Source organism: Scyliorhinus canicula, chromosome 9 (assembly GCF_902713615.1).
Source record: "Scyliorhinus canicula chromosome 9, sScyCan1.1, whole genome shotgun sequence".
Classification (NCBI taxonomy): domain Eukaryota; kingdom Metazoa; phylum Chordata; class Chondrichthyes; order Carcharhiniformes; family Scyliorhinidae; genus Scyliorhinus; species Scyliorhinus canicula.
This window is the reverse complement of record NC_052154.1, coordinates 74,712,271-74,740,221: the sequence shown is the minus strand read 5'-3', so window position 1 is coordinate 74,740,221 and position 27,951 is coordinate 74,712,271. Positions and strand designations below refer to the sequence as shown.

Sequence of the window (27,951 nt, the reverse complement as noted above, 5' to 3'; positions counted from 1 at the left end):
AGCAGAAGTGGGGAGTGACCAATGAGGAGAGATTGAGTAAACCAGCCCCTTATTCAGTAGAGTTTAGAAGAATGAGGTTGAAACATATAAAATTCTTAAGGGGCTTGACAGGGTGGATCCTGGGAGGATGGCTGGGGAATTGAACAACATATCAGCCATTTTGCACTGAGGAGAATTCTCTTCACTCAAAGAGTTGTCAATCTTGAGAATTCTTCACCCCAGAGAGCTGTGGATCATCAATCATTGGATGTATTTGAGACCGGGATTGATAGATTTTTGGATGGGAAGGGAACCAAGGGAAAAGGAGGATAGAACGGGAAACCAGATATTTGGTAGACCAACCGTGATCATACTGAAATAAAAACAGGAATTGCTGGATAAACTCAGCATATCTGGCAGCATCTGTGGAGAGAGAAACAAAATTAATAGTTCTGCAGAGAGGAAAATAGAGTTAACGTTTTGAATCTGTATGACCCTTCTACAAAATTGTTTCTCTACCTACAGACACAGTGAGTAGCATTGTTGCTTCACAGCTCCAGGGTCCCAGGTTCGATTCCCGCTTGGCTCACTGTCTGTGTGGAGTCTACACGTTCTCCCTGTGTCTGCGTGGGTTTCCTCCGGGTGCTCCGGTTTCCTCCCAGAAAGTCCCGAAAGACGTGCTGATAGGTGAATTGGATATTCTGAATTCTCCCTCTGAGTACCCGAACTTTCGCCGGAATGTAACTTTATTGCGGTGTTAATGTAAGCCTACTTGTGACAATAAAGATTATTATTATTAGATGCTGTCACATCTGCTCGGTTTTTTTTAACTTTTGTATGATCTTATTGAATACTGGAGTAGACCCCCCCCCCCCCCCCCCTCGAGAATCAGTGGATCTCCTCTGTTACTCCTCACGGTAATTAAGAGAATGCATTGTTTATAAGGACAAAAGTATTATACTGTGGAACGCTCAATGGATTATTCTACTGCTGTGAGCGGATACAAAGGAAATTCAGCACAACTCCCGAAGACCAGGTGGTCTAATTGCTACAAATAGGCACATTCTTGACTGACATTAATGTTAAATCTTGCATCTTATTCAAGAGATGGATATATTCAATCATGTGCCCACCAAATGTCTTATGAATCCTTTTTAAATTCTCCCTGCCTTTCATTCATGTTGGGCCACCCTGATTTGGATTTTTGGCAAGTCAGCATTTTAATTATACAAGGGGTAAGGTTATGAGCCTGCACTGCCTTTGGGGCCCCTCACCTGCTTACTGGGCAGTTTGGGTGCATGCTGACCGGCGATTAGAAAACCATGAGCAGGAAACATCCAAAGTTCCAGTAATCACTACCAGTGGTCGACTCATAAAATTACCCCTCAGTCCCTAACTTTTGGGTGGTGTTTTGATTCCAGTGGAGCTTGAAAAGGTGCATGAAGATTTGTTTATACTAACTATAGACACATTGTGAGAGGGCAGCAGTAATAATGGTTGGGATTAATGCTTTCATTTGAATATTGATTCTCTTCATTGCCCTGTGATCCAGTGAAGTGACAAGTGTGCTTTCTCTTTTCTTAAATGTTTGTTTCTAGAGTGGGACCAGTTTCCATGTCTTTGATCAGGGCAGGTTTGCTAAGGAAGTGTTGCCCAAATACTTCAAACACAACAACATGGCCAGCTTCGTGAGGCAGCTCAACATGTGTAAGTGATACAGCTGTCCAACTGAGGCTCAGAGAAAGTTGCTGTAGATACACTAACCTATCCTTCCAGGTGTCCAGAACTGAATGCAATTCTCCAACTATGGTCAGACTTTGTATGACTGGAACATAACTTCCATCATTTTATATTCCACCAGCCCCTTGAAATAGCGGCCAACATTTCATTAGCTGTTTAAATTACTTTGTGGGGCGGCACGTGGCACAGTGGTTAGCACTGCTGCTGACGGCGCTGAGGACCCGGGTTCAAATCCCGACCCTGGGTCATTGTCCTTATGGAGTTTGCACATTCTCTTCATGTCTGCGTGGGTTTCACCCCCACAACCCAAAGATGTGGGGGGTAGGTGGATTGGCCATGCTAAATTGCCCCTTAATTGGAAAAAAAATAATTGGGTACTCTAAATTTTTTTTAAAATTTACTTTGTGTACCTGTTAACTAGCTTATGGTGATTTCTGTACTTGAAACCCAAAATCGCTCTGCTCTACAGTCCCTGCTCGCCCACCATTTAGAAAATATACTAATATTCCTTGGGTCCAAATGTGGTGGCCTCAAACTTCCCCACATTGAAATTAACCTGCCACAGTTTTGCCGACTTGTTTAAACTATCGGTGTCCCTTTGCAACTTTCTGATTCTAACTACACTATTTAATGTGCATGTGAACTGAATTATACCATCGCTTTACATTGGAATAATAACCAAGCAAATGATGATGGGGCACCATCCACATGCTCCCCAATCCACAGGCTTGTTAGCTTTTCATTAACTTCACTGTTGCCTAGAATTATAAGCTCAATGCTCGATGTGCAAAGTTCTTTCAACAGGTTAGTGTTTGTAAGTGACATATGTAGGCACGGTAACACAGTGGGTGGTACTGTTGCTTCACAGCGCCAGGGTCCCAGGTTTGATTCCTGGCTTAGGGTCACTGTCTGTGCGGAGTCTGCTCGTTCTCCCCGTGTCTGCGTGGGTTTCCTTCAGGTTCTCCGGTTTCCTCCCACAGGTCCCAAAGGACGTGCTGTTATGTAATTTGGACATTCTGAATTTTCACTCTGTGTACCCAATCAAGCGCCGGAGCGTGGCGGCTAGGGGCTGTTCACAGCACTTCATTGCAGTGTTAATGTAAGCCTACTTGTGGCAATACAGATTTTTTTTTAAAATTAAAACTTAGAAAGACAAACACTTAAAAAGAGTGTGGCTTCCAAAATCACGTTTTGAGTTGTTGAAAGAAAGCTGTTACCAACAATCGGGTAAGGCAGTCATCGTTGTCTAACAGCAGTACTGCATACAACCGGAATTGAAAGCTAGTCAATTGTTGTAATAACCCAGTCACTAATGTCCTTTGGGAAAAGGAATCTGTCATGTGACTGCATGTGACTTCAAATACGCAACAGTGATTGCTCTCTGGAATGGCTGAACAAACCACTCAGCCCAAAGGCAATTAGCGATGGGCAACAAATGCTGGCCCAACCAGTGATGCCCACATCCCAAGAAAGAATAGATGAAAAAAGGTAAGTGATGCATCGAGACTCTGAGGTAGACAGATAGAGAGAGGCTTAGGGTGGTGAAAGAGACATTGAGATACGGAGAATCAGAAAGAAGTACGAGGAGAGAAAGTGGCACGATCCAACTATAATGGTGTGGACTAATTGTCACATTTGCCATGATCCCAATCATCTTCCTTCTTAATTATGTTCGACAACCTTTGCATTTCAAGTCTGATTATCATTGCAGTTAGTGTCTCAGAGACTCATCTGTAGATGGGCTGGGATCAACCTTTTTTTTCCCGCAACCAACCCTCTGGATCTTGCATTAGAATTTCTGCCATAGCACTGCTGCCTCACGCCGTTGAGGACCCGCGTTCGATTGCCCTTTAATTGGCAAAAAAATAATTGGGTACTCGAAAAAAAAAAATTTTTTTTAAGAATTTCTGCCGTCACTGCAGTGGGAAATTGGAAAACCTGCCTTTGGAAACTCCAGGTGAAAATCTTTGAACCATCCCAAGAAAGAAGCTGAAAGACTAAACCTGTATTGAATCATCTTGCAGAAGGAACAGCAACCCCTTATAAATGAGCCACCAGAAAGTAAGAATAATTTCTGCATTTCCAGAGGAAGAGAATGTTAAGTGTTAGGAAGTTGAAAAATGGTCAAATCCACTTACTAATTTTCTGTTGAGACTATTAAATAATTTAACTGCTGGTCAAGATAAAGGAGAAATGTTGCGATAGAAATTGGGACAGTCTTGAAGAGTCTGATAGGCAAAGTCCAGGATCATATCCTAATATAAATTGAAGAAGTGTAAACTCAGTCATTCTACTTTCCTAATGGCAAGTCAAACTCAAAAAGGAAATAGGAGGCAACATTGCTGCACCAATTCCCTGACCTGTGCTTTCTTTGATCACAGGTCCCATTGGAAGCACCGTTTCACTGAATTTATCCCATGCTACTTCAAAACTCTCTTTCCTATTTGAACTCTAATACAAGTTCCTCTCACATTTCCTCTCCTTCTGCTTCTATGGCTGTTATACACCCACCTGACTCCAACCTGCCACACCAACATTGAGCACTCCTCAACCATTTCCACTCTGAACAAAGCCTTTAAGTAGCAAATTGGCACAAGTGGGACATTGCAGGGAACCTTGGACAGCAGCTGCGGTGCACCTCAATCAATGAGTCCCATCATTGAAGACTGCCCCCTGACTAACAGCGGAGGGTTCAGACAGCTCCATTTAGCCACTATGGAAGCTATTACCTGGCTTGGCGATTACTGCACATGCTTAAAAAACCCAGATATTATCTCAATTTGATGGTTTTGTGTTCAAAGAATTGCGTATGAATTGCAGCACAGAAACAAACCATTCAATCATCTGTTATTTATCCTTCCACCAGCAATAATTCATAATCCCATGAGCCTCACTCTGTTCCCAGAATGTTCCCCTTTCCTTCCACAGGCCCTGAAGTCTGGAACTTACTCTCGCCTTTCCATCTCTATTGTTCTCTCCTCCTTTCCGACAGTATGCACTGGATTTTCTGCCCCTCGCCACAGCTTGTTTTGTGGCTGAGGTGGTGGCCCACCATTGGCTGGCAGCGGGATCTCCTGGTCCTACCGCTGTCGACAAGGTTTGCACCCTCCATCGCCGGAGAGCCCGCGGTGGTGGTGGGGATGGGGGTTGCCACTGGTGGCGGCACTGGAAGATTCAAGCAGCGAGAGCAGCAGGAAATCCCACCCTATCTCTTAGGCCCTAACCAGCATATTGTAAAATGGCAGCATGAACCGAAAATTTCATACAAGCCTAGCCTTCCCAATCTGCTGCTGCGAGTTCACTGGATGTGAGATGGAAACCCCATTCATGCATTTAGGGCAGGCTTCGGTTGTAATTCTGGCACAAAGACGGCAACAAAGCGAGTGCAGCTCTGAGGAAAATCATGGCCGAGGCTCCAAGGCGATAAGATCCATGTTTATCATGATTTGAATGATGTATGACAAGGTTGCCAGTGCCTTGGGATGTGCTGTCCATAGAAGAATTATTGATTGAGATGTATTATTTAACTGAGTATTATTTAACTTGGTAATAGCCTAAACTGTTAATTATATTCAAGTTGCTTCCAGCATAATATCAAAAATTGCCCATTTTGAAACCAACCGTAGGCAGTATGTGATCATAAGGAGGGGCCTGGACTATGTCAGAGATGAAGTGAAGCCCTGTTGTAATAGTTGAATGATATTTCAAATTGGAAGGGTGTAGTTCCTGAAGAATTGACTGTCACAGTAGGCTGGCTATGCTTTTAGCCAGTTTCCACAGAAGAGAGCAGATAGGAATATTTGGGTTCACAGAATCGTCACAGCACAGACGGCCCATCATGTCTGCACCGGGTGCTCTCTGAAGGAGCAATGCATCTGATGATGTGAGGAATTGCTGCAAGAATCTAGACCATCTTTACCTGAAAGCAATCAACTAATGATAGCAGTCTCTTACTTACCTCTTTTCCCGTACCAGCCTCCCCGGACAGGCGCCGGAATGTGGCGACTAGGGGCTTTTCACAGTAACTTCATTGAAGCCTACTCGTGACAATAAGCAATTTTCATTTTTTATTTCATTTTATGTTCATCTTTAGCTGTTTCTCAAGGTTTTATAATTGTTCACTCTTTCACATGGCCGAGCTTTCTTCGTGAACTTGACAATTTAGATTTCTTGAATCCATGTTAAACTTCAATTCCTCTTTCAGCTGCTCCAATTTATTCATCAATCTTCACATCCTTACATTTGCTTTGTAAAATTTACTTTGAGCTTACCACTCTTTCAGGTCCGCCTGCAAGATTTCAATTCCTTTTTCAGTACGGGCCCGCCTTCAGCATTGATTAACATGCCTGCACGCCTTTCCAGCTGGCCATGAGAACTGGTTTCTGATCAACCTTTCGCTACTTTCCCAACCCAAACAGCAATCGTTTCTGCTGCCTGAACGTCTCTTCTGCTTGAACGCTCTGCTTCTAACGCTGAATGTAACGATTTCGGACTCCTGACGCTCAACAACAACTTTACATTACATGGTGCTTTCTACAGAAAGCAGCATGAGATTGAGGGGTGATAACAGTTGGAGAGAATTATAGAAGGCTTTTGAGGAGACGTGGGTTAGTGAGCGATACTTTAGAAAGGTTATTCCAGAGAATAGGCCGAATTACCAATGTAAGTTACTTCTCAATTTTGTACAGGAAAATCATTGTTTCTTCAGGAGAACCTGCCAGTATTCATTGTTTAGCCCCAGAAACCATTGATTATTTCCTCAAAACAGGTTGGATTTGGATTGGATTTTGTTTATGGTCACGTGTACCAAGTTACAGTGAAAAGTATTTTTCTACGAGAAGCACAACAGATCATTAAGCACATGAAAAGAAAAGGAAATAAAATAAAATACATAATAGGGCAACACAAGGTACACAATGTAACTACATAACACCGGCATCAGGTGAAGCATACATGGGTGTAGTGAAATGAAATGAAAATCGCTTATTGTCACGAGTAGGCTTCAACAAAATTACTGTGAAAAGCCCCTAGTCGCCACATTCCAGCGCCTGTTCGGGGAGGCTGGTACGGGAATTGAACCGTGCTGCTGGCCTGCCTTGGTCTGCTTTCAAAGCCAGCAATTTAGCCCAGTGTGCTAAACCAGCCCCTGTGTTAATGAGGTCAGTCCATAAGAGGGTTGTTATGGAGTGTGGTAGCAGCGGGGAAGAAGCTGTTTTTGAGTCTGTTCGTGCGTGTTCTCAGACTTCTGTATCTCCTGCCCGATGGAAGAAGTTGGAAGAGTGAGTAAGCCGGGTGGGAGGGGTCTTTGATTATGTTGCCCGCTTTCCCCAGGCAGCGGGAGGTGTAGATGGAGTCAATGGCTGGGAGACAGGTTTTCGGTCTTGTGCCGAGCAGTTGCCATACCAGGCTGTGATGCAGCCATATAGGATGCTTTCTATGGTGCCTCTGTAAAAGTTGGTAAGAGTTAATGGGGTCATGCCGAATTTCCTTAGTTTCCTGAGGAAGTATAGGCGCTGTTGTGCTTTCTTGGTGATAGCGCGACGTGGGTGGACCATGACAGATTTTTGGAGAGTTTGGCAGAGTAGCCTCATAGTCCTGGTACTGAGTCAACAATCCAATGACTGTGAGTTCAAAACACAAGGTGAGAATTTGTGAAATTTGAATGGAAGAGTCCTGATGAGTTGTGCGAGCGAGCATCAAAAGAAAAACAAACAAAAATAAATTGCTTTATTAATGTTCTACAAACAGAGATCAACCACCCCTGGTATCATCAATGTAGGTTGACTCTTATTTACGGCACAAAAATGTTTGGAATTCTGCCATAGTCACCTGGAGATAAGACCACTCGCAAATAATAGCCAACTAACCATAATGCGGGATTATCACTTGCCAAGTTTAAGGGGCATTCCATTGCCATCAGCAATCGCGTGAAATCTGCCTGTCAACTATTGTTAAGGAGAAGCACTGGTGCCTGGGTAAACGTTTTAACTGTAGCGTGAATCCTTAATTCTTTGTTGTCAATGATACCAAAATAATTTCAAGAATGATTTGTTCAAAATGCATTCCTCGTTGGGTCAAAGATAAAATGCAAATAATATAAATCCCTATCTGGGATTGGTGAGATCTGTAGAGAAAGGGGAGACAGCATTCCAACGGTCATATATTTATATTTGACATATCACAATAGCATCCTTTGTTTTTGCACTGCAACGGGAAGGTATGTGCAAATATTTACATATTGTCCGAAGCATAGTTATTTGCTTGAAGCATTGTTATTTATGTTTTATTTTCCAATTAAGAGGCAGTTTAGCGAGGCCAATCCACCTTCCCTGCACATCTTTGGGTTGTGGGGGTGAGACCCACACTAACACGGGGAGAATGTGCAAACTCCACACGGACAGTGACCCAGAGCCGGGATTGAACCCGGGTCCCCGGTGCCATGAAGCAGCAGTGCTAACCACTGCGCCACGTGCCTCCCTCGTTATTTGTGGTTAAACTAAAATGTTCCTCCCACAGAATTTAATTTGTACGATGGCTGTGTTTCATTCCGCATTCAGGTCGAACTTGTCCCCTTAGGGAAAGATATAATGGCCATGACAATGTAAATCCTCTTGTGCTGGTATTTTTTGTGTTGGTTTAGGCCAAGCATTTCTGAGAGTGAGTAGGATACTTCAAAGCTTTAAGGATGAAAGTCGATGATTAAAACAGCACCTTCTCCAGCTTGTTAACATCACCTTCCTGCACCACTTTATTGGCTAATCTGCAGCTGAAACTCTTCTTTTTCAGCTCCAGACCCAACTGCTCCAAAGTTCTCCCATTAGCCTCCCATTCTCTGTGCTCTGCAAGCTCACTCATCTGCTGACCCCCACCCTGTCCTGTATCAAATCTCACTCGTGTATCACTTCTGGACTCCCGGTCTTTCAATGGCCTCCAATTGAAAATTTTCATTTAAATCCCCACCCCACCCCTGTCCCTATGTCTTTAATCTCATACAACCCCTCTCCCCACTCCAACGAGACATGTCTCTTCTGGGCAAAACCTCAATTAATCTCCTGTGTGCAGGAGATTAATATCACCTGTTACATAGACTGCTGCACTGGAGAAATGGATCAATCATTAATGTAACTTCCGTATAGAAATTCATAGAATCCCTACAGTGCAGAAGGAGGCCATTTGGCCCATCAATTCTGCACCAGCCCTCTGAAAAAGCACCCTACCTAGGCCCACTCCCTCGTCCCAACCCCATAACTCCACCTAACCTGTACATCTTTTGACATTAAAGGGCAATTTTATCATGGCAATCCACCTAACTTGCACATCTTTGGACTGTGGGAGGAAACCGGAGCACCCGGAGGGAACCCACACAGACATGGGGAGAACATACAACCTCCACACAGATGGTCACTTAAGGCCGGAATTGAACCTGGGTCCCTGGCACTGTGAGGTAGCAGTGCTAACTGCTGTGCCACCATGCTGCCCTGCCGCCATGTGCCTAAAGTGTTGCCTGATTGAAAATGTATCATGTTGGTATGGACAGGAATACTTATCAAAAGCTTTCATACGTATAGCTTAACACTGATCATCTGGGAACTGGCATAGTTGAGTTCCAGTTAAAATCTAACTTTTCTCTAGCGCTGATGAAAGTCAGGACTAGAAAATTCCACTTGCTAAAATGTCAAGGCCAAGCTATTCTCCTGTTCCAACAAAGCTGAAAACAAAGCAACTTGCCAATTTGTAATTGGTGGCCGTGATCACTCAGTCAGAAAACTTTCAGTGTATTTGCTGCTTCATATTCAATCATTCAAGACTGAACTGCATTTCCACGACCAGTCCCTCCATTTAGTTCTACTTCAATTTTGAAACATTGAAGGCTTGTCCCTCCATCTTTCATTCTCTCCATTTGTTTCCCTGTTTGTATTTGATCCCTTGTCTCCTGTTGCAGTTCATCCCACACACCGTTGATTGAATTTTTCAAGAAGGTGACTCGGTGTGTAGATGAGGTCAAGGCAGTTGATGTAGTCTACATGGATGACAGCAAAGCTTTTGACAAGGTCCTGCATGGGAAACTGTTCAAGAAGAGCCCAGGGATCCAGGGCAATTTAGCAAATCGGATCCAAAAGTGGCTTAGTGGCAGGAGGCAGAGGGTGATGGTGGTAGGCTGTTTTTGTGACTGCAAACCTCTGTCCACGCGTGTACGGCAGGGATCTGTGTTGGGCCCCTTGCTGTTTGTAGTGTACATTAACGATTAAGACATGAATGTAAGGGGTATGATCAGTAAGTCGCAGATGACACAAAAATTGGTGATGTGGTAAATAGTCAGGAGGAAAGCCTTAGATTACAGGATGATATAAATGGGCTGATCAGATAGACAGAGTGGTGGAAAATGGAATTTAACCCAGAAAAGAGTGAGGTGATGCATTTTGGGGGGATTGAGAAGGGAATACACAATGAACAGTAGGAGGCCAGGAAGTACTGAGGACCAGAGGGACCTTCTGGGGCATGTCCAAAGATCCTCGAAGGCAGCTGGACAGGCAGATAAGGTGTTTAAGAAGAGATATGGGATGCTTTATTAGCCAAGGCATAGAATATAAGAGCAGGGAGGTTATGATGGAATTGTATAAAATGCTTGTTAGGCCACAGCAAGCAGTGCTAACTACTGTGTGCCGTTCTGGCTACCACACTATAGGAAGGATGTGATTGTACTCAAGAGGGTGTAGAAGAGTTTCACTAAGATGTACCTGGTCTGGAGCATTTCAGAGGCTGGGTGTGCTGGGGTTTATTTCCCTAGAGCAGAGAAGGTTGAGGGGGGGACCTGATTGAGATGTTCAAAATTATGAGAGATATAGAAAGAGTAGATAGGAAGAAACTTTTCCCCTCAGTAGAGAAGTCAATAACCAGAGGGCACAGATTTATGGTAAGAGGCAGGAAAATGAGAGGGGATTTTCACCCAGAGGGTGGTGGAATCTGGAACTCACTACCCAAAAGGTGGTGGAAACGGGAACCCCCTCAACATTTAAGAAGCATTTAGGTGAGCACTTGAAATGGCACAGCATACAAGGCTACGGACCAAATGCTAAACAATGGGATTAGAGTAGAGGGGTGTTTGATGGCTGGCAGAGACATGATGGGCCGAAGGGCCTCCTTTGTCCTGCAAATCTCTGACTCGAGAACTATGACATTGACCCGGCCCCATTTAGATGAAAGATGTACTTAACCCACGTGACAGTTTCAGTAGTATTCTGCAAAATAATTAATTTGGGCAAAACCCAGCTTTGGATACTACAATTTCACTTTGAAACATATTGGTTAAAGAAAACAAATAAGTATTTGGTGAATATCCAGCATTCGAAGAGATGATCCACTGGTTTAGCTCTGCAGTGCTGTTTTAGTTAGGTCCACGTCAGTGATTTTTCACACAACGTCTTGATGTTAGGGTCAGGCAGGGTCATGGTGGGCCCAAATTATTCTTAAATGCTGGCAGTTTAGAACCAGTCAGAAAAACAGCCTGGGACGTTCCAGTCTGATCATAGCAACTGATTACAAACTGGCAAAGGAGATGGAGTAGATTGGCAAGTCCTCTCAGATACCACCCAACAAAGCTATCTATTGACTCAAAAGCTATTTGATTGAAGAGGAGTTTTATTTCTCCCTTTCTTACCTTTGTCCAGATGGTTTCCGCAAGGTGGTGAATATTGAACAAAGTGGTTTGGTGAAGCCAGAACGAGATGACACGGAATTCCAGCATCTATATTTCCTGCGAGGCCAGGAGCAACTACTGGAACACATCAAGAGAAAGGTGGGGCTTCCGCTTTCTTCCTGCACAAATAACGGAATATGTATATGGGGTTCAATTCACATTGGACCAACATCAAATGCAAATGCCGTTATAGGCGGGGTTCACAAAGAATTCTAGAACAGATCTTGGGGCAAAGAAAGGAGAGTCTGAATGCAGTTTTACTTGGTGTCAAACCACATAACAAGATTGCTGTGGGGATGATGCTGTATGGGGTGTTGGGCCATGGGGATGATGCTGTGTGGGGTGTAGGGCTCCGGGCATGATACTGTGTGGGGATGTAGGGCCATGGGGATGATGCTGTGTGGGATGTAGGGCCATGGGGATGATGCTGTGTGGGATGTAGGGCCTTGGGGATGATGCTGTGTGGGATGTAGGGCTCTGGGGATGACGCTGTGTGGAATGTAGGGCCATGGGGATGATACTGTGTGGGATGTAGGGCTCCGGGCATGATACTGTGTGGGATGTAGGGCTACGGGGATGATACTGTGTGGGATGTAGGGCCATGGGGATGATGCTGTGTGGGATATAGGGCTCTGGGGATGATACTGTGTGGGATGTAGGGCCATGGGGATGATACTGTGTCGGATGTAGGGCCATGGGGATGATACTGTGTGGGATGTAGGGCCATGGGGATGATACTGTGTGGGATTCAGGGCAATGGGGATGATACTGTATGGGATGTAGGGCTCCGGGGATGATGCTGTGTGGGATGTAGGGCCATTGGGATGATGCTGTGTGGGATGTAGGGCTCTGGCGATGATACTGTGTGGGATGTAGGGGCCTCTGGATGATGCTGTGTGGGATGTAGGGCCATGGGGATGATGCTGTGTGGGATGTAGGGCCATGGGGATGATGCTGTGTGGGATGTAGGGCCACGGGAATGCTGCTGTGTGGGATGTAGGGCTACGGGGATGATGCTGTGTGGGATGTAGGGCCATGGGGATGATACTGTGTAGGATGTAGGGCCATGGGGATGATGCTGTGTGGGGTGTAGGGCCATGGGAATGATGCTGTGTGGGATGTAGGGCCCTGGGGATGATACTGTGTGGGGTGTTGGGTTCTGGTGGTGATACTTTGTGGGATGTAGGGCCATGGGGATGATACTGTGTGGGATGTAGGGCCATGGGGATGATACTGTGTGGGATACAGGGCAATGGGGATGATACTGTGTGGGATGTAGGGCTCCGGGGATGATACTGTGTGGGATGTAGGGCCATGGGGATGATACTGTGTGGGATTCAGGGCAATGGGGATGATAGTGTGTGGGATGTAGGGCTCCGGGGATGATGCTGTGTGGGATGTAGGGCCATTGGGATGATGCTGTGTGGGATGTAGGGCTCTGGCGATGATACTGTGTGGGATGTAGGGCCCTCTGGATGATGCTGTGTGGGATGTAGGGCCACGGGAATGCTGCTGTGTGGGATGTAGGGCCATGGGGATGATGCTGTGTGGGATGTAGGGCCATGGGGATAATGCTGTGTGGGATTTAGAGCCCTGGGGATGATGCTGTGTGGAATGTAGGGCCCTGGGGATGATGCTGTGTGGGATGTAGGGCCATGGGGATGTTGCTGTGTGGGATTTAGGGCCCTGGGGATGATGCTGTGTGGAATGTAGGGCCATGGGGGTGATGCTGTGTGGGATGTAGGGCTATGGGGATGATGCTGTGTGGGATGTAGGGTCATGGGAATGGTGCTGTGTGGGATGTTGGGCCATGGGGATGATGCTGTGTGGGATGTAGGGCCATGGGGATGATGCTGTGTGGGATGTAGGGCCGTGGGGATGATGCTGTGTGGGATGTAGGGTCATGGGGGTGATGCTGTGTGGGATGTAGGGCTGTGGGGATGATGCTGTGTGGGATGTAGGGCCGTGGGGATGATGCTGTGTGGGATGTAGGGCCCTGGGGATGATGCTGTGTGGGATGTAGGGCCATGGGGATGATGCTGCGTGTGATGTAGGGCGATGTGGATGATGCTGTGTTGGATGTAGGGCCCTGGGGATGATGCTGTGTGGGATGTAGGGCCATGGGGATTATGCTGTGTGGGATGTGGGGTCCTGGGGATGATAATGTGTGGGGTGTTGGGTTCTGGAGACGATACCTTGTGGGACGTAGGGCCCTGGGGATGATACAGTGTGGGATGTAGGGCCCTGGGGATGATGCTGTGGGATGTAGGGCCCTGGGGGATGATGCTGTGTGGGGTGTAGGGCCATGGGATGATACTGTGTGGGGTTTTAGGCTCTGGGGATGATACTGTGTGGGATGTAGGGCTCTTGGGATGATGCTGTGTGGGATGTAAGGCTCTGGGGATGATGCTGTGTGGGATGTAGGGCCCTGGGGATGATGCTGTGTGGGATGTACGGCCCTGGGGATGATGCTGTGTGGGATGTAGGGCCCTGGGGGTGATGCTGTGTGGGGTGTAGGGCCCTGGGGATGATGCTGTGTGGGGTGTAGGGCCCTGGGGATGATGCTGTGTGGGGTGTAGGGCCATGGGGATGATGCTGTGTGGGGTGTAGGCCCTGAGGATGATGCTATATGGGATGTAGGGCCACTGGGGATGATACTGTGCGGGATGTAGGCCCATGGGGATGTTGGTGTGTGCGATGTACGGCACTGGGGATGATGCTGTGTGGGATGTAAGGCTCTGGGGATGATGCTGTGTGGGATGTAGGGCCATGGGGATGATACTGTGTGGGATTTAGGGCGCTAGGGATGATACTGTGTGGGATGTACGGCTCTGGGGATGATGCTGTGTGGTATGTAAGGCTCTGGGAATAATGCTGTGTGTGATGTAGGGCCCTCAGGATGATGCTGTGTGGGATGTAAGGCTCTGGGGATGAAACTGTGTGGGATGTAAGGCTCTGGGAATAATGCTGTGTGGGATGTAGTGCCCTGGGGTTGATGCTGTGTGGGATGTAGGGCCCTGGGAATGATGCTGTGTGGGATGTAGGGCCCTGGGGGTGATGCTGTCTGGGGTGTAGTGCCATGGGGATGATAATGTGTGGGATGTAGGGCCATGGGGATGATACTGTGTGGGATGTAGGGCCATGGGGATGATACTGTGTGGGATGTAGGGCCATGGGGATGATGCTGTGTGGGTTGTTGGACCATAGGGATGATGTTGTGTGGGATGTACGGCTCTGGGGATGATGCTGTGTGGGATGTAGGGCCATGGGGATAATGCTGTGTGGGATTTAGAGCCATGGGGATGATACTGTGTAGGATGTAGGGCCATGGGGATGATGCTGTGTGGGGTGTAGGGCCATGGGAATGATGCTGTGTGGGATGTATGGCCCTGGGGATGATACTGTGTGGGGTGTTGGGTTCTGGTGGTGATACTTTGTGGGATGTAGGGCCATGGGGATGATACTGTGTAGGATGTAGGGCGATGGGGATGATGCTGTGTGGGATTTAGAGCCATGGGGATGATACTGTGTAGGATGTAGGGCCATGGGGATGATGCTGTGTGGGGTGTAGGGCCATGGGAATGATGCTGTGTGGGATGTAGGGCCCTGGGGATGATACTGTGTGGGGTGTTGGGTTCTGGTGGTGATACTTTGTGGGATGTAGGGCCATGGGGATGATACTGTGTGGGATGTAGGGCCATGGGGATGATACTGTGTGGGATTCAGGGCAATGGGGATGATACTGTGTGGGATGTAGGGCTCCGGGGATGATGCTGTGTGGGATGTAGGGCCATTGGGATGATGCTGTGTGGGATGTAGGGCTCTGGCGATGATACTGTGTGGGATGTAGGGCCCTCTGGATGATGCTGTGTGGGATGTAGGGCCATGGGGATGATGCTGTGTGGGATGTAGGGCCATGGGGATAATGCTGTTTGGGATTTAGAGCCCTGGGGATGATGCTGTGTGGAATGTTGGGCCCTGGGGATGACGCTGTGTGGAATGTAGGGCCATGGGGGTGGTGCTGTGTGGGGTGTAGGGCCCTGGGGATGATGCTGTGTGGGATGTAGGGCCGTGGGGATGATGCTGTGTGGGATGTAGGGCCATGGGGGTGATGCTGTGTGGGATGTAGGGCTATGGGGATTATGCTGTGTGGGATGTAGGGCCATGGGGATGATGCTGTGTGGGATTTAGGGCCCTGGGGATGATGCTGTGTGGAATGTAGGGCCATGGGGATGATGCTGTGTGGGATGTAGGGCCCTGGGGATGATGCTGTGTGGGATGTAGGGCCCTGGGGATGATGCTGTGTGGGATGTAGGGCCATGGGGATGATGCTGTGTGTGATGTAGGGCGATGTGGATGATGCTGTGTTGGATGTAGGGCCCTGGGGATGATGCTGTGTGGGATGTAGGGCCATGGGGATTATGCTGTGTGGGATGTGGGGTCCTGGGGATGATAATGTGTGGGGTGTTGGGTTCTGGAGACGATACCTTGTGGGACGTAGGGCCCTGGGGATGATACAGTGTGGGATGTAGGGCCCTGGGGATGATGCTGTGGGATGTAGGGCCCTGGGGGATGATGCTGTGTGGGGTGTAGGGCCATGGGATGATACTGTGTGGGGTTTTAGGCTCTGGGGATGATACTGTGTGGGATGTAGGGCTCTGGGGATGATGCTGTGTGGGATGTAAGGCTCTGGGGATGATGCTGTGTGGGATGTAGGGCCCTGGGGATGATGCTGTGTGGGATGTACGGCCCTGGGGATGATGCTGTGTGGGATGTAGGGCCCTGGGGGTGATGCTGTGTGGGGTGTAGGGCCCTGGGGATGATGCTGTGTGGGGTGTAGGGCCCTGGGGATGATGCTGTGTGGGGTGTAGGGCCCTGGGGATGATGCTGTGTGGGGTGTAGGCCCTGAGGATGATGCTATATGGGATGTAGGGCCACTGGGGATGATACTGTGCGGGATGTAGGCCCATGGGGATGTTGGTGTGTGCGATGTACGGCACTGGGGATGATGCTGTGTGGGATGTAAGGCTCTGGGGATGATGCTGTGTGGGATGTAGGGCCATGGGGATGATACTGTGTGGGAAGTAGCCCCATGGGGATGTTGGTGTGTGCGATGTACGGCTCTGGGGATGATGCTGTGTGGGATGTAAGGCTCTGGGGATGATGCTGTGTGGGATTTAGGGCGCTAGGGATGATACTGTGTGGGATGTACGGCTCTGGGGATGATGCTGTGTGGTATGTAAGGCTCTGGGAATAATGCTGTGTGGGATGTAGTGCCCTGGGGTTGATGCTGTGTGTGATGTAGGGCCCTCAGGATGATGCTGTGTGGGATGTAAGGCTCTGGGGATGAAACTGTGTGGGATGTAAGGCTCTGGGAATAATGCTGTGTGGGATGTAGTGCCCTGGGGTTGATGCTGTGTGGGATGTAGGGCCCTGGGAATGATGCTGTGTGGGATGTAGGGCCCTGGGGGTGATGCTGTCTGGGGTGTAGTGCCATGGGGATGATAATGTGTGGGATGTAGGGCCATGGGGATGATACTGTGTGGGATGTAGGGCCATGGGGATGATACTGTGTGGGATGTAGGGCCATGGGGATGATGCTGTGTGGGTTGTTGGACCATAGGGATGATGTTGTGTGGGATGTACGGCTCTGGGGATGATGCTGTGTGGGATGTAGGGCCATGGGGATAATGCTGTGTGGGATTTAGAGCCATGGGAATGATACTGTGTAGGATGTAGGGCCATGGGGATGATGCTGTGTGGGGTGTAGGGCCATGGGAATGATGCTGTGTGGGATGTAGGGCCCTGGGGATGATACTGTGTGGGGTGTTGGGTTCTGGTGGTGATACTTTGTGGGATGTAGGGCCATGGGGATGATACTGTGTAGGATGTAGGGCGATGGGGATGATGCTGTGTGGGATTTAGAGCCATGGGGATGATACTGTGTAGGATGTAGGGCCATGGGGATGATGCTGTGTGGGGTGTAGGGCCATGGGAATGATGCTGTGTGGGATGTAGGGCCCTGGGGATGATACTGTGTGGGGTGTTGGGTTCTGGTGGTGATACTTTGTGGGATGTAGGGCCATGGGGATGATACTGTGTGGGATGTAGGGCCATGGGGATGATACTGTGTGGGATTCAGGGCAATGGGGATGATACTGTGTGGGATGTAGGGCTCCGGGGATGATGCTGTGTGGGATGTAGGGCCATTGGGATGATGCTGTGTGGGATGTAGGGCTCTGGCGATGATACTGTGTGGGATGTAGGGCCCTCTGGATGATGCTGTGTGGGATGTAGGGCCATGGGGATGATGCTGTGTGGGATGTAGGGCCATGGGGATAATGCTGTGTGGGATTTAGAGCCCTGGGGATGATGCTGTGTGGAATGTTGGGCCCTGGGGATGATGCTGTGTGGAATGTAGGGCCATGGGGGTGGTGCTGTGTGGGGTGTAGGGCCCTGGGGATGATGCTGTGTGGGATGTAGGGCCATGGGGATAATGCTGTGTGGGCTTTAGAGCCCTGGGGATGATGCTGTGTGGAATGTTGGGCCCTGGGGATGATGCTGTGTGGAATGTAGGGCCATGGGGGTGGTGCTGTGTGGGATGTAGGGCCATGGGGATGATGCTGTGTGGGATGTAGGGTCATGGGGGTGATGCTGTGTGGGATGTAGGGCCATGGGGATGATGCTGTGTGGGATGTAGGGCCATAGGGATGATGCTGTGTGGGATTTAGGGCCCTGGGGATGGTGCTGTGTGGAATGTAGGGCCATGGGGATGATGCTGTGTGGGATGTAGGGCCCTGGGGATGATGCTGTGTGCGATGTAGGGCCCTGGGGATGATGCTGTGTGGGATGTAGGGCCCTGGGGATGATGCTGTGTGGGATGTAGGGCCATGGGGATGATGCTGTGTGGGATGTAGGGCCCTGGGGATGATGCTGTGTGGGATGTAGGGCCATGGGGATGATGCTGTGTGGGATGTGGGGTCCTGGGGATGATATGTGTGGGGTGTTGGGTTCTGGAGACGATACCTTGTGGGACGTAGAGCCCTGGGGATGATACAGTGTGGGATGTAGGGCCCTGGGGGATGATGCTGTGTGGGATGTAGGGCCATGGGAATGATGCTCTGTGGGGTGTGGGGCAGTGGGGATGTTGCTGTGTGGGATTTAGGGCCCTGGGGATGATACTGTGTGGGATGTAGGACTCCGGGGATGATGCTGAGTGGGGTGTAGGGCCATGGGATGATACTGTGTGGGGTTTTAGGCTCTGGCGATGATACTGTGTGGGATGTAGGGCTCTTGGGATGATACTGTGTGGGGCGTTGGGCTATGGGGATGATACTGTGTGGGATGTAGGGCCTTGGGGATGATACTGTGTGCGATGTAGGGAACTGGGGATGATGCTGTGTGGGTTGTAGGGCCATGGGGATGATACTGTGTGGTATGTAGGGCCATGGGGATGATACTGTGTGGGATGTAGGGCCCTGGGGATGATGCTGTGTGGGATCTACGGCCATGGGGGTGATGCTGTGTGGGATGTATGGCCATGGGGATGATGCTGTTTGGGATGTAGGGCCCTGGGGATGATGCTGTGTGGGATCTACGGCCATGGGGGTGATGCTGTGTGGGATGTAGGGCCATGGGGATGATGCTGTTTGGGATGTAGGGCACTGGGGATGATGCTGTGTAGGGCACTGGGGATGATGCTGTGTGGGATGTAGGGCCCTGGGGATGATGCTGTGTGGGATCTACGGCCATGGGGATGATGCTGTGTGGGATGTAGGGCCATGGGGATGATGCTGTGTGGGATGTATCGCCATGGGGATGATGGTGTGTGGGATGTAGGACCCTCAGGATGATGCTGTGTGGGATGTAGGGCCATGGGGATGATACAGTGTGGGATGTAGGGCCATGGGGGTGATTCTGTTTGGGATATAGGGCACTGGCGATGATACTGTGTGGAATGTAGGACCATGGGGATGATGCTGTGTGGGATGTAGGGCAATGGGGATGATGCTGTGTGGGATGTAGGACCCTCAGGATGATGCTGTGTGGGATGTAAGGCTCTGGGGCTGATACTGTGTGGGATGTAAGGCTCTGGGGATGATGCTGTGTGGGATGTAGGCCCATGGGGATGATACTGTGTGGGATGTACGGCCCTGGGGATGATGCTGTGTGGGATGTACGGCCCTGGGGGTGATGCTGTGTGGGATGTACGGCCCTGGGGATGATGCTGTGTGGGATGTACGGCCCTGGGGGTGATGCTGTGTGGGGTGTAGGGCCCTGGGGATGATGCTGTGTGGGGTGTAGGGCCCTGGGGATGATGCTGTGTGGGGTATAGGCCCTGGGGATGATGCTATATGGGATGTAGGACCACTGGGGATGATACTGTGTGGGATTTAGGGTCCTGGGGATGATACTGTGTGGGATGTAGCCCCATGGGGATGTTGGTGTGTGCGATGTACGGCTCTGGGGATGATGCTGTTTGGGATGTAAGGCTCTGGGGATGATGCTGTGTGGGATGTAAGGCTCTGGGGATGATACTGTGTGGGATGTAAGGCTCTGGGAATAATGCTGTGTGGGTTGTAGTGCCCTGGGGTTGATGCTGTGTGGGATGTAGGGCCATGGGGATGATGCTGTGTGGGATGTAGGGCCCTGGGAATGATGCTGTGTGGGATGTAGGGCCCTGGGGGTGATGCTGTGTGGGATGTAGGGCCATGGGGATGATACTGTGTGGGATGTAGGGCCACTGGGGATGATACTGTGCCAGATGTAAGGCCATGGGGATGATGTTGTGTGGGATGTACTGCTCTGGGGATGATGCTGTGTGGGATGTAAGGCTCTGGGGATAATGCTGTGTGGGATGTAGGGCCATGGGGATGATACTGTGTGGGATGTAGGGCCACTGGGGATGATACTGTGTGAGATGTAGGCACATGGGGATGATACTGTGTGGGATGTACGGCTCTGGGGATGATGCTGTGTTGGATGTAGGGCCATGGGGATGATGCTGTGTGGGATGTACGGCCATGGGGATGATACTGTGTGGGATGTAGGGCCACTGGGGATGATACTGTGTGAGATGTAAGGCCATGGGGATGATGCTGTGTGGGATTTAGCCCCCTGGGGATGATGCTGTGTGGGATGTAGGCCCATGGGGATGTTGGTGTGTGCGATGTACGGCTCTGGGGATGATGCTGTGTGGGATGTAAGGCTCTGGGGATAATGCTGTGTGGGATGTAGGGCCATGGGGATGATGCTGTGTTGGATTTAGGGCCCTGGGGATGATACTGTGTGGGATGTAGGCCCATGGGGATGATACTGTGTGGGATGTACGGCTCTGGTGATGATGCTGTGTGGGATGTAAGGCTCTGTGGATGATACTGTGTGGGATGTAGGGCCCTGGGGATGATGTTGTGCAGGATGTAGGGCTCTGGGGCTGATACTGTGTGGGATGTACGGCTCTGGGGATGATGCTGTGTGGGATGTGGGGCCATGGGGATGATACTGTGTGGGATGTAGGGCCATGGGGATGATACTGTGCGGGATGTAGGGCCATGGGGATGATACTGTGTGGGGTGTAGTGCCATGGGGATGTTGGTGTGTGCGATGTACGGCTCTGGGGATGTTGCTGTGCGGGATGTAGGCCCATGGGGATGATGCTGTGTGGGATTTAGCCCCCTGGGGATGATACTGTGTGGGATGTAGGCCCATGGGGATGTTGGTGTGTGCGATGTACGGCTCTGGGGATGATGCTATGTGGGATGTAAGGCTCTGGGAATGTTGCTGTGTGGGATGTAGGGCCCTCAGGATGATGCTGTGTGGGATGTAAGGCTCTGGGGATGATACTGTGTGGGATGTAAGGCTCTGGGGATAATGCTGTGTGGAATGTAGGGCCATGGGGATGATGCTGTGTAGGATATAGGGCCGTGGGGATGATACTGTGTGGGATGTAGTGCCCTGGGGTTGATGCTGTGTGGGATGTAAGGCTCTGGGGATGATACTGTGTGGGATGTAGTGCCCTGCGGTTGATGCTGTGTGGGATGTAGGGCCATGGGGATGATGCTGTGTGGGATGTAGGGCCCTGGGAATGATGCTGTGTGGGATGTAGGGCCATGGGGATGATGCTGTGTGGTGTGTAGGTCTCAGGAGTAGATACTTTGTGGGATGTAGGGCCCTGGGGATGGTACTGTGTGGGATGTTGGGCCATGGGTATGATGCTGTGTGGGATGTAGGGCCACTGGGGATGATGCTGTGTGGGATGTAGGGCCATGGGGATGATACTCTGTGGGATTTAGCGCCCTGGGGATGATACTGTGTGGGATGTAGGCCCATGGGGATGTTGGTGTGTGCGATGTAGGGCCATGGGGATGATGCTGTGTGGCATTTAGGGCCCTGGGGATGATGCTGTGTGGGATTTAGGGCCCTGGGGATGATGCTGTGTGGGATTTAGGGCCCTGGGGATGATACTGTGTGGGATTTAGGGCCCTGGGGATGATACTGTGTGGGATTTAGGGCCCTGGGGATGATACTGTGTGGGATGTAGGGCCACTGGAGATGATACTGTGTGAGATGTAAGGCCATGGGGATGATGCTGTGTGGGTTGTAGGGCCATGGGGATGATGCTGTGTGGGATGTCGGCCCGTGGCGATGTTGGTGTGTGCGATGTACGGCTCTGGGGATGATGCTGTGTGGGATGTTAGGCTCTGGGGATAATGCTGTGTGGGATGTAGGGCTCTCAGGATGATGCTGTGTGGGATGTAGGGCCATGGGGATGATGCTGTGTGGGATGTAGGGCCATGGGAATGATGCTGTGTGGGTTGTAGGGCCATGGGGATGATGCTGTGTGGGATGTAGGGCCATGGGAATGATGCTGTGTGGGTTGTAGGGCCATGGGGATGATGTGTGGGATGTAGGGCCATGGGGATGATACTGTGTGGGATGTATGGCCATGGGGATGATGCTGTGTGGGATGTAGGGACATGGGGATGATGTTGTGTGGGATGTCGTCCCATGGGGATGATACTGTGTGGGATGTAGGGCCCTGGGGATGATACTGTGTGGGATGTAGGGCTCTCAGAATGATACTGTGTGGGATGTCGGGCCATGGGGATGATACTGTGTGGGATGTAGGGCCATGGGGATGATGCTGTGTGGGCTGAAGGGCCATGGTGATGACACTGTGTGGGATGTAGGGCCCTGGGGATGATACTGTGTGGGATGTAGGGCTCCGGGGATGATACTGTGCGGGATGTAGGCCCGTGGGGATGTTGGTGTGTGCGATGTACGGCTCTGGGGATGATGCTGTGTGGGATGTAGGGCCATGGGGATGATACTGTGTGGGATGTAGGGCCATGGGGATGATACTGTGTTGGATGTAGGGCCATGGGGATGATACTGTGTGGGGTGTAGTGCCATGGGGATGTTGGTGTGTGCGATGTACGGCTCAGGGGATGATGCTGTGTGGGATGTAGGCCCACGGGGATGGTACTGTGTGGGATGTATGGCGCAGGGGATGATGCTGTGTGGGATGTAAGGCTCTGGGGATGTTGCTGTGTGAGATATAAGGCTCTGGGGATGTTGCTGTGTGGGATGTAAGGCTCTGGGGATAATGCTGTGTAGGATGTAGGGCCATGGGGTTGATGCTGTGTGGGATGTAGGGCCCTCAGGATGATGCTGTGTGGGATGTAAGGCTCTGGGGATGATACTGTGTGGGATGTAAGGCTCTGGGGATAATGCTGTGTAGGATGTAGGGCCATGGGGTTGATGCTGTGTGGGATGTAGTGTCCTGGGGTTGATGCTGTGTGGGATATAAGGCCATGGGGATGATGCTGTGTGGGTTGTAGGGCCCTGGGAATGATGCTGTGTGGGATGTAGGGCCCTGGGGGTGATGCTGTGTGGGCTGTAGGCCCATGGGGATGTTGGTGTGTGCGATGTACGGCTCTGGGGATGATGCTGTGTGGGATGTAGGGCCATGGGGATGATGCTGTGTGGGATTTAGGGCCCTGGGATGATACTGTGTGGGATGTAGGGCCATGGGGATGATGCTGTGTGGGATTTAGGGCCCTGGGGATGATACTGTGTGGGATGTAGGGCCATGGGGATGATGTTGTGTGATATGTAGGGCCATGGGGATGATGCAGTGTGGGATGTAGGGCCATGGGGATGATGCTGTGTGGGATGTAGGGCTCTCAGGATGATACTGTGTGGGATGTAGGGCCATGGGGATGATGCTGTGTGGGCTGTAGGGCCATGGGGATGATACTGTATGGGATGTAGGGCCCTGGGGATGATACTGTGTGGGATGTAGGGCTCTGGGGATGATGCTGTGTGGGATGTAGTGACCTGGGGATGATGCTGTGTGGGATGTAAGGCTCTGTGGATGATGCTGTGTGGGATGTAGGGCCATGAGGATGATGCTGTGTGGGATGTAGGGCCATGGGGATGATGTGTGGGATGTAGGGCTCTGGGGCTGATACAGTGTGGGATGTAAGGCTCTGGGGATGATGCTGTGTGGGATGTAGGGCCATGGGGATGATGCTGTGTTGGATGTAGGGCCATGGGGATGATACTGTGTGGGATGTAGTGCCCTGGGGTTGATGCTGTGTGGGATGTAGGGCCATGGTGATGATGCTGTGTGGGATGTAGGGCCCTGGGGATGATGCTGTGTGGGATGTAGGGCCCTGGGGATGGTGCTGTGTAGGATGTAGGGCCCTGGGGATGATGCTGACTGTGGTGTAGGGTCCTGGGGATGATGCTGTGTGGGATGTAAGGCTCTGGGGATGATACTGTGAGATGTAAGGCCATGGGGATGACGCTGTGTGGGATGTAAGGCCATGGGGATGTTGGTGTGTGGGATGTAGGGTTCCGGGGCTCTAATTGTGCGGGATGTAGGCCCAAGGGGATGTTGGTGTGTGCGATGTACGGCTCTGGGGATGATGCTGTGTGGGATGTAGGGCCATGGGGATGATACTGTGTGGGATGTAGGGCCATGGGGATGATACTGTGTGGGATGTAGGGCCATGGGGATGATACTGTGTGGGGTGTAGGGCCATGGGGATGATACTGTGTGGGGTGTAGTGCCATGGGGATGTTGGTGTGTGCGATGTATGGCTCTGGGGATGACACTGTGTGAGATGTAGGGCCATGGGGATTATCCTGTGTGGGGTGTAGTGCTATGGGGATGATACTCTGTGGGATTTAGCCCCCTGGGGATGATACTGTGTGGGATGTAGGCCTATGGGGATGTTGGTGTGTGCGATGTACGGCTCTGGGGATGATGCTGTGTGGGATGTAAGGCTCTGGGGATGATGCTGTGTGGGATGTAGGGCCATGGGGATGATGCTGTGTGGGATTTAGGGCCCTGGGGATGATACTGTGTGGGATGTAGGGCTCTGGGGATGATGCTGTGTGGGATGTAGGGCCCTGGGGTTGATGCTGTGCGGGATGTAGGGCCGTGGGATGATGCTGTGTGGGATGTATGGCTCTGGGGATGATACTGTGTGGGATGTAGGGCCATGGGGGTGATGCTGTGTGGGATGTATGGCCATGGGGAAGGTCTTACGAGGAAAGGCTCAGGGAATTGAGGTTGTTTTCGTTAGAGAGGAGAAGGCTGAGAGGTGACTTAATAGAGACATATAAGATAGTCAGAGGGTTAGATAGGGTGGACAGTGAGAGTCTTTTTCCTCGGATGGTGATGACCAACACGAGGGGACATAACTTTAAATTGAGGGGTGATAGATATCGGACTGATGTCAGAGGCAGTTTCTTTACTCAGAGAGTAGTAGGGGTGTGGAACGTCCTGCCTGCAACAGTAGTAGACTCGCCAACTTTAAGGGCATTTAAGTGGTCACTGGATAGACATATGGATGAAAATGGAATAGTGTAGGTCAGATAGGCTTCAGATGGTTTCATAGGTCTGCGCAACATCGAGGGCTGAAGGGCCCGTACTGCGCTGTAGTGTTCTATGTTCTATGTTCTATGGGGATAGTGCTGTGTGGGATGTAGGGCCATGGGGATGATGCTGTGTGGGATGTAAGGCTCTGGGGTTGATACTGTGTGGGATGTAGGGCCCTGGGGATGATGCTGTGTGCGGTGTAGGCCCTGAGGATGATGCTATATGGGATGTAGGGCCACTGGGGATGATGCTGTGTGGGATGTAGGGCCGTGGGGATGATGCTATGTGGGTTGTAGGGCCATGGGGATGATGCTATGTGGGATGTAAGGCTCTGGGGATGATACTGTGTGGGATGTAGGGCCCTGGGGATGATGCTGTGTGGGGTGTACGTCTCTGGAGTAGATACTTTGTGGGATGTCGGGCCCTGGGGATGATACTGTGTGGGATGTAGGGCCCTCAGGATGATGCTGTGTGGGATGTAAGGCTCTGGGGATGATACTGTGTGGGATGTAAGGCTCTAGGGATAATGCTGTGTGGGATGTAGGGCCATGGGGATGATACTCTGTGGGATGTAGGGCCACTGGGGATGATACTGTGTGAGATGTAAGGCCATGGGAATGATGCTGTGTGGGATGTAGGGCCATGGGGATGATGTGTGGGATGTCGTGCTATGAGGATGATACTGTGTGGGATGTAAGGCCATGGGGATGATGCTGTGTGGGATGTATGGTTCTGGGGATGATGCTGTGTGGTATGTAGGGCCATGGCGATGATGCTGTGTGGGTTGTAGGGCCATGGGGATGATGCTGTGTGGGATGTAGGCCCATGGGGATGTTGGTGTGTGCGATGTACGGCTCTGGGGATGATGCTGTGTGGGATGTAAGGCTCTGGGGATAATGCTGTGTGGAATGTAGGGCTCTCAGGATGATGCTGTGTGGGGTGTAGGGCCATGGGGATGATGCTGTGTGGGATGTTGGGCCATGGGGATGATACTGTGTGGGATGTAGGGTCATGGGGATGATGCTGTGTGGGATGTTGGGCCATGGGGATGATACTGTGTGGGATGTAGGGTCATGGGGATGATGCTCTGTGGGCTGTAGGCCCATGGGGATGATACTGTGTGGGATGTAGGGCCCTGGGGATGATACTGTGTGGGATGTTGGGCTCTGGGGATGATGCTGTGTGGGATGTAGGGCCCTGGGGTTGATGCTGTGCGGGATGTAGGGCCGTGGGGATGATACTGTGTGGGATGTAAGGCTCTGGGGTTGATACTGTGTGGGATGTCGGGCCATGGGGATGATACTGTGTGGGATGTAGGGCCACTGGGGATTGGATTGGATTGGATTGGATTTGTTTATTGTCACGTGTACCGAGGTACAGTGAAAAGTATTTTTCTGCAAGCAGCTCAACAGATCATTCAGTACATGGGAAGAAAAGGGAATTGAACAGAATTCAAGAAAATACATGAGAATACATAATAGGGCAACACAAGATATACAATGTAACTACATAAGCATTGGCATCGGATGAAGCAGACAGGGTGTAGTGTTAATGAGGACAGTCCATAAAAGAGTCATTTAGGAGTCTGGTGACAGTGGGGAAGAAGCTGTTTTTGAGTCTGTTCGTCCGTGTTCTCAGACTTCTGAATCTCCTGCCCGATGGAAGAAGTTGGAAAAGTGAGTAAGCCGGATGGGAGGGATCCTTGATTATGCTGCCTGCTTTCCCCCGGCAGCGGGAGGTGTAGATGGAATCAATGGATGGGAGGCAGGTTTATGTGATGAACTGGGCGGTATTCACGACTCTCCGAAGTTCCTTGCGGTCCTGGGCCGAGCAGTTGCGATACCAGGCTGTGATGCAGCCCAAGAGGATGCTCTCTATAGTGCATCTGTAAAAGTTGGTAAGGGTTAATGTGGACATGCCAAATTTCCTTAGTTTCCTGAGGAAGTAAAGGCGCTGTTGTGCTTTCTTGGTGATAGCGTCGACATGAGTGGACCAGGATAGATTTTTGGTGGTGTGCACCCCTAGGAATTTGAAACTGCTCACGATCTCTACCTCGGCTCCGTTGATGCTGACAGGGGTGTGTACAGTACTATGCTTCCTGAAGTCGATGACCAGCTCTTTAGTTTTGCTGGCATTAAGGGAGAGATGGTTGTCGTTGCACCACTCCACTAAGTTCTCTATCTCCCTCCTGTATTCAGACTCGTCGTTGTTCGAGATCCGGCCCACTATGGTCGTATCGTCAGCAAACTTGTAGATGGAGTTGGAACCAAGTTTTGCCATGCAGTCGTGTGTGTACAGGGAGAAGAGTAGGGGGCTAAGTACGCAGCCTTGCGGGGCACCGGTGTTGAGGACTATTGTGGAGGAGGTGTTGGTGTTCATTCTTACTGACTGTGGTCTGTTGATCAGAAAGTCAAGGATCCAGTTGCAGAGTGGAGAGCCAAGTCCTAGGTTTTGGAGCTTTGATATGAGCTTGGCTGGGATTATAGTGTTGAAGGCGGAGCTGTAGTCAATAAATAAGAGTCTGATGTAGGAGTCCTTGTTTTCTAGATGCTCTAGGGATGAGTGTAGGGCCAGGGAAATGGTGTCTGATGTGGACCGGTTGCGACGGTATGCGAATTGAAGTGGCTCAAGGCGTTCCGGGAGT

At 50.5% G+C, this 27,951-nt stretch overlaps 1 protein-coding gene across 4 annotated transcripts in view; it reads left to right on the top strand.

Moving 5' to 3' along the window:
- hsf4 (heat shock transcription factor 4) overlaps window positions 1–27,951 on the top strand; it is a 112,287-nt gene that overhangs the window by 10,257 nt on the left and 74,079 nt on the right. For 2 of the 4 annotated variants that reach the window (XM_038806922.1, XM_038806919.1), the window contains exons 2-3: window positions 1,578–1,686; window positions 11,388–11,515. In XM_038806922.1, coding sequence (XP_038662850.1) covers window positions 1,578–1,686; window positions 11,388–11,515 — 237 coding nt within the window. Of the gene's footprint in view, window positions 1–647; window positions 667–1,285; window positions 1,415–1,577; window positions 1,687–11,387; window positions 11,516–27,951 lie in introns of those variants that run through there. The other 2 variants (XM_038806921.1, XM_038806920.1) reach the window with 2 other exon arrangements.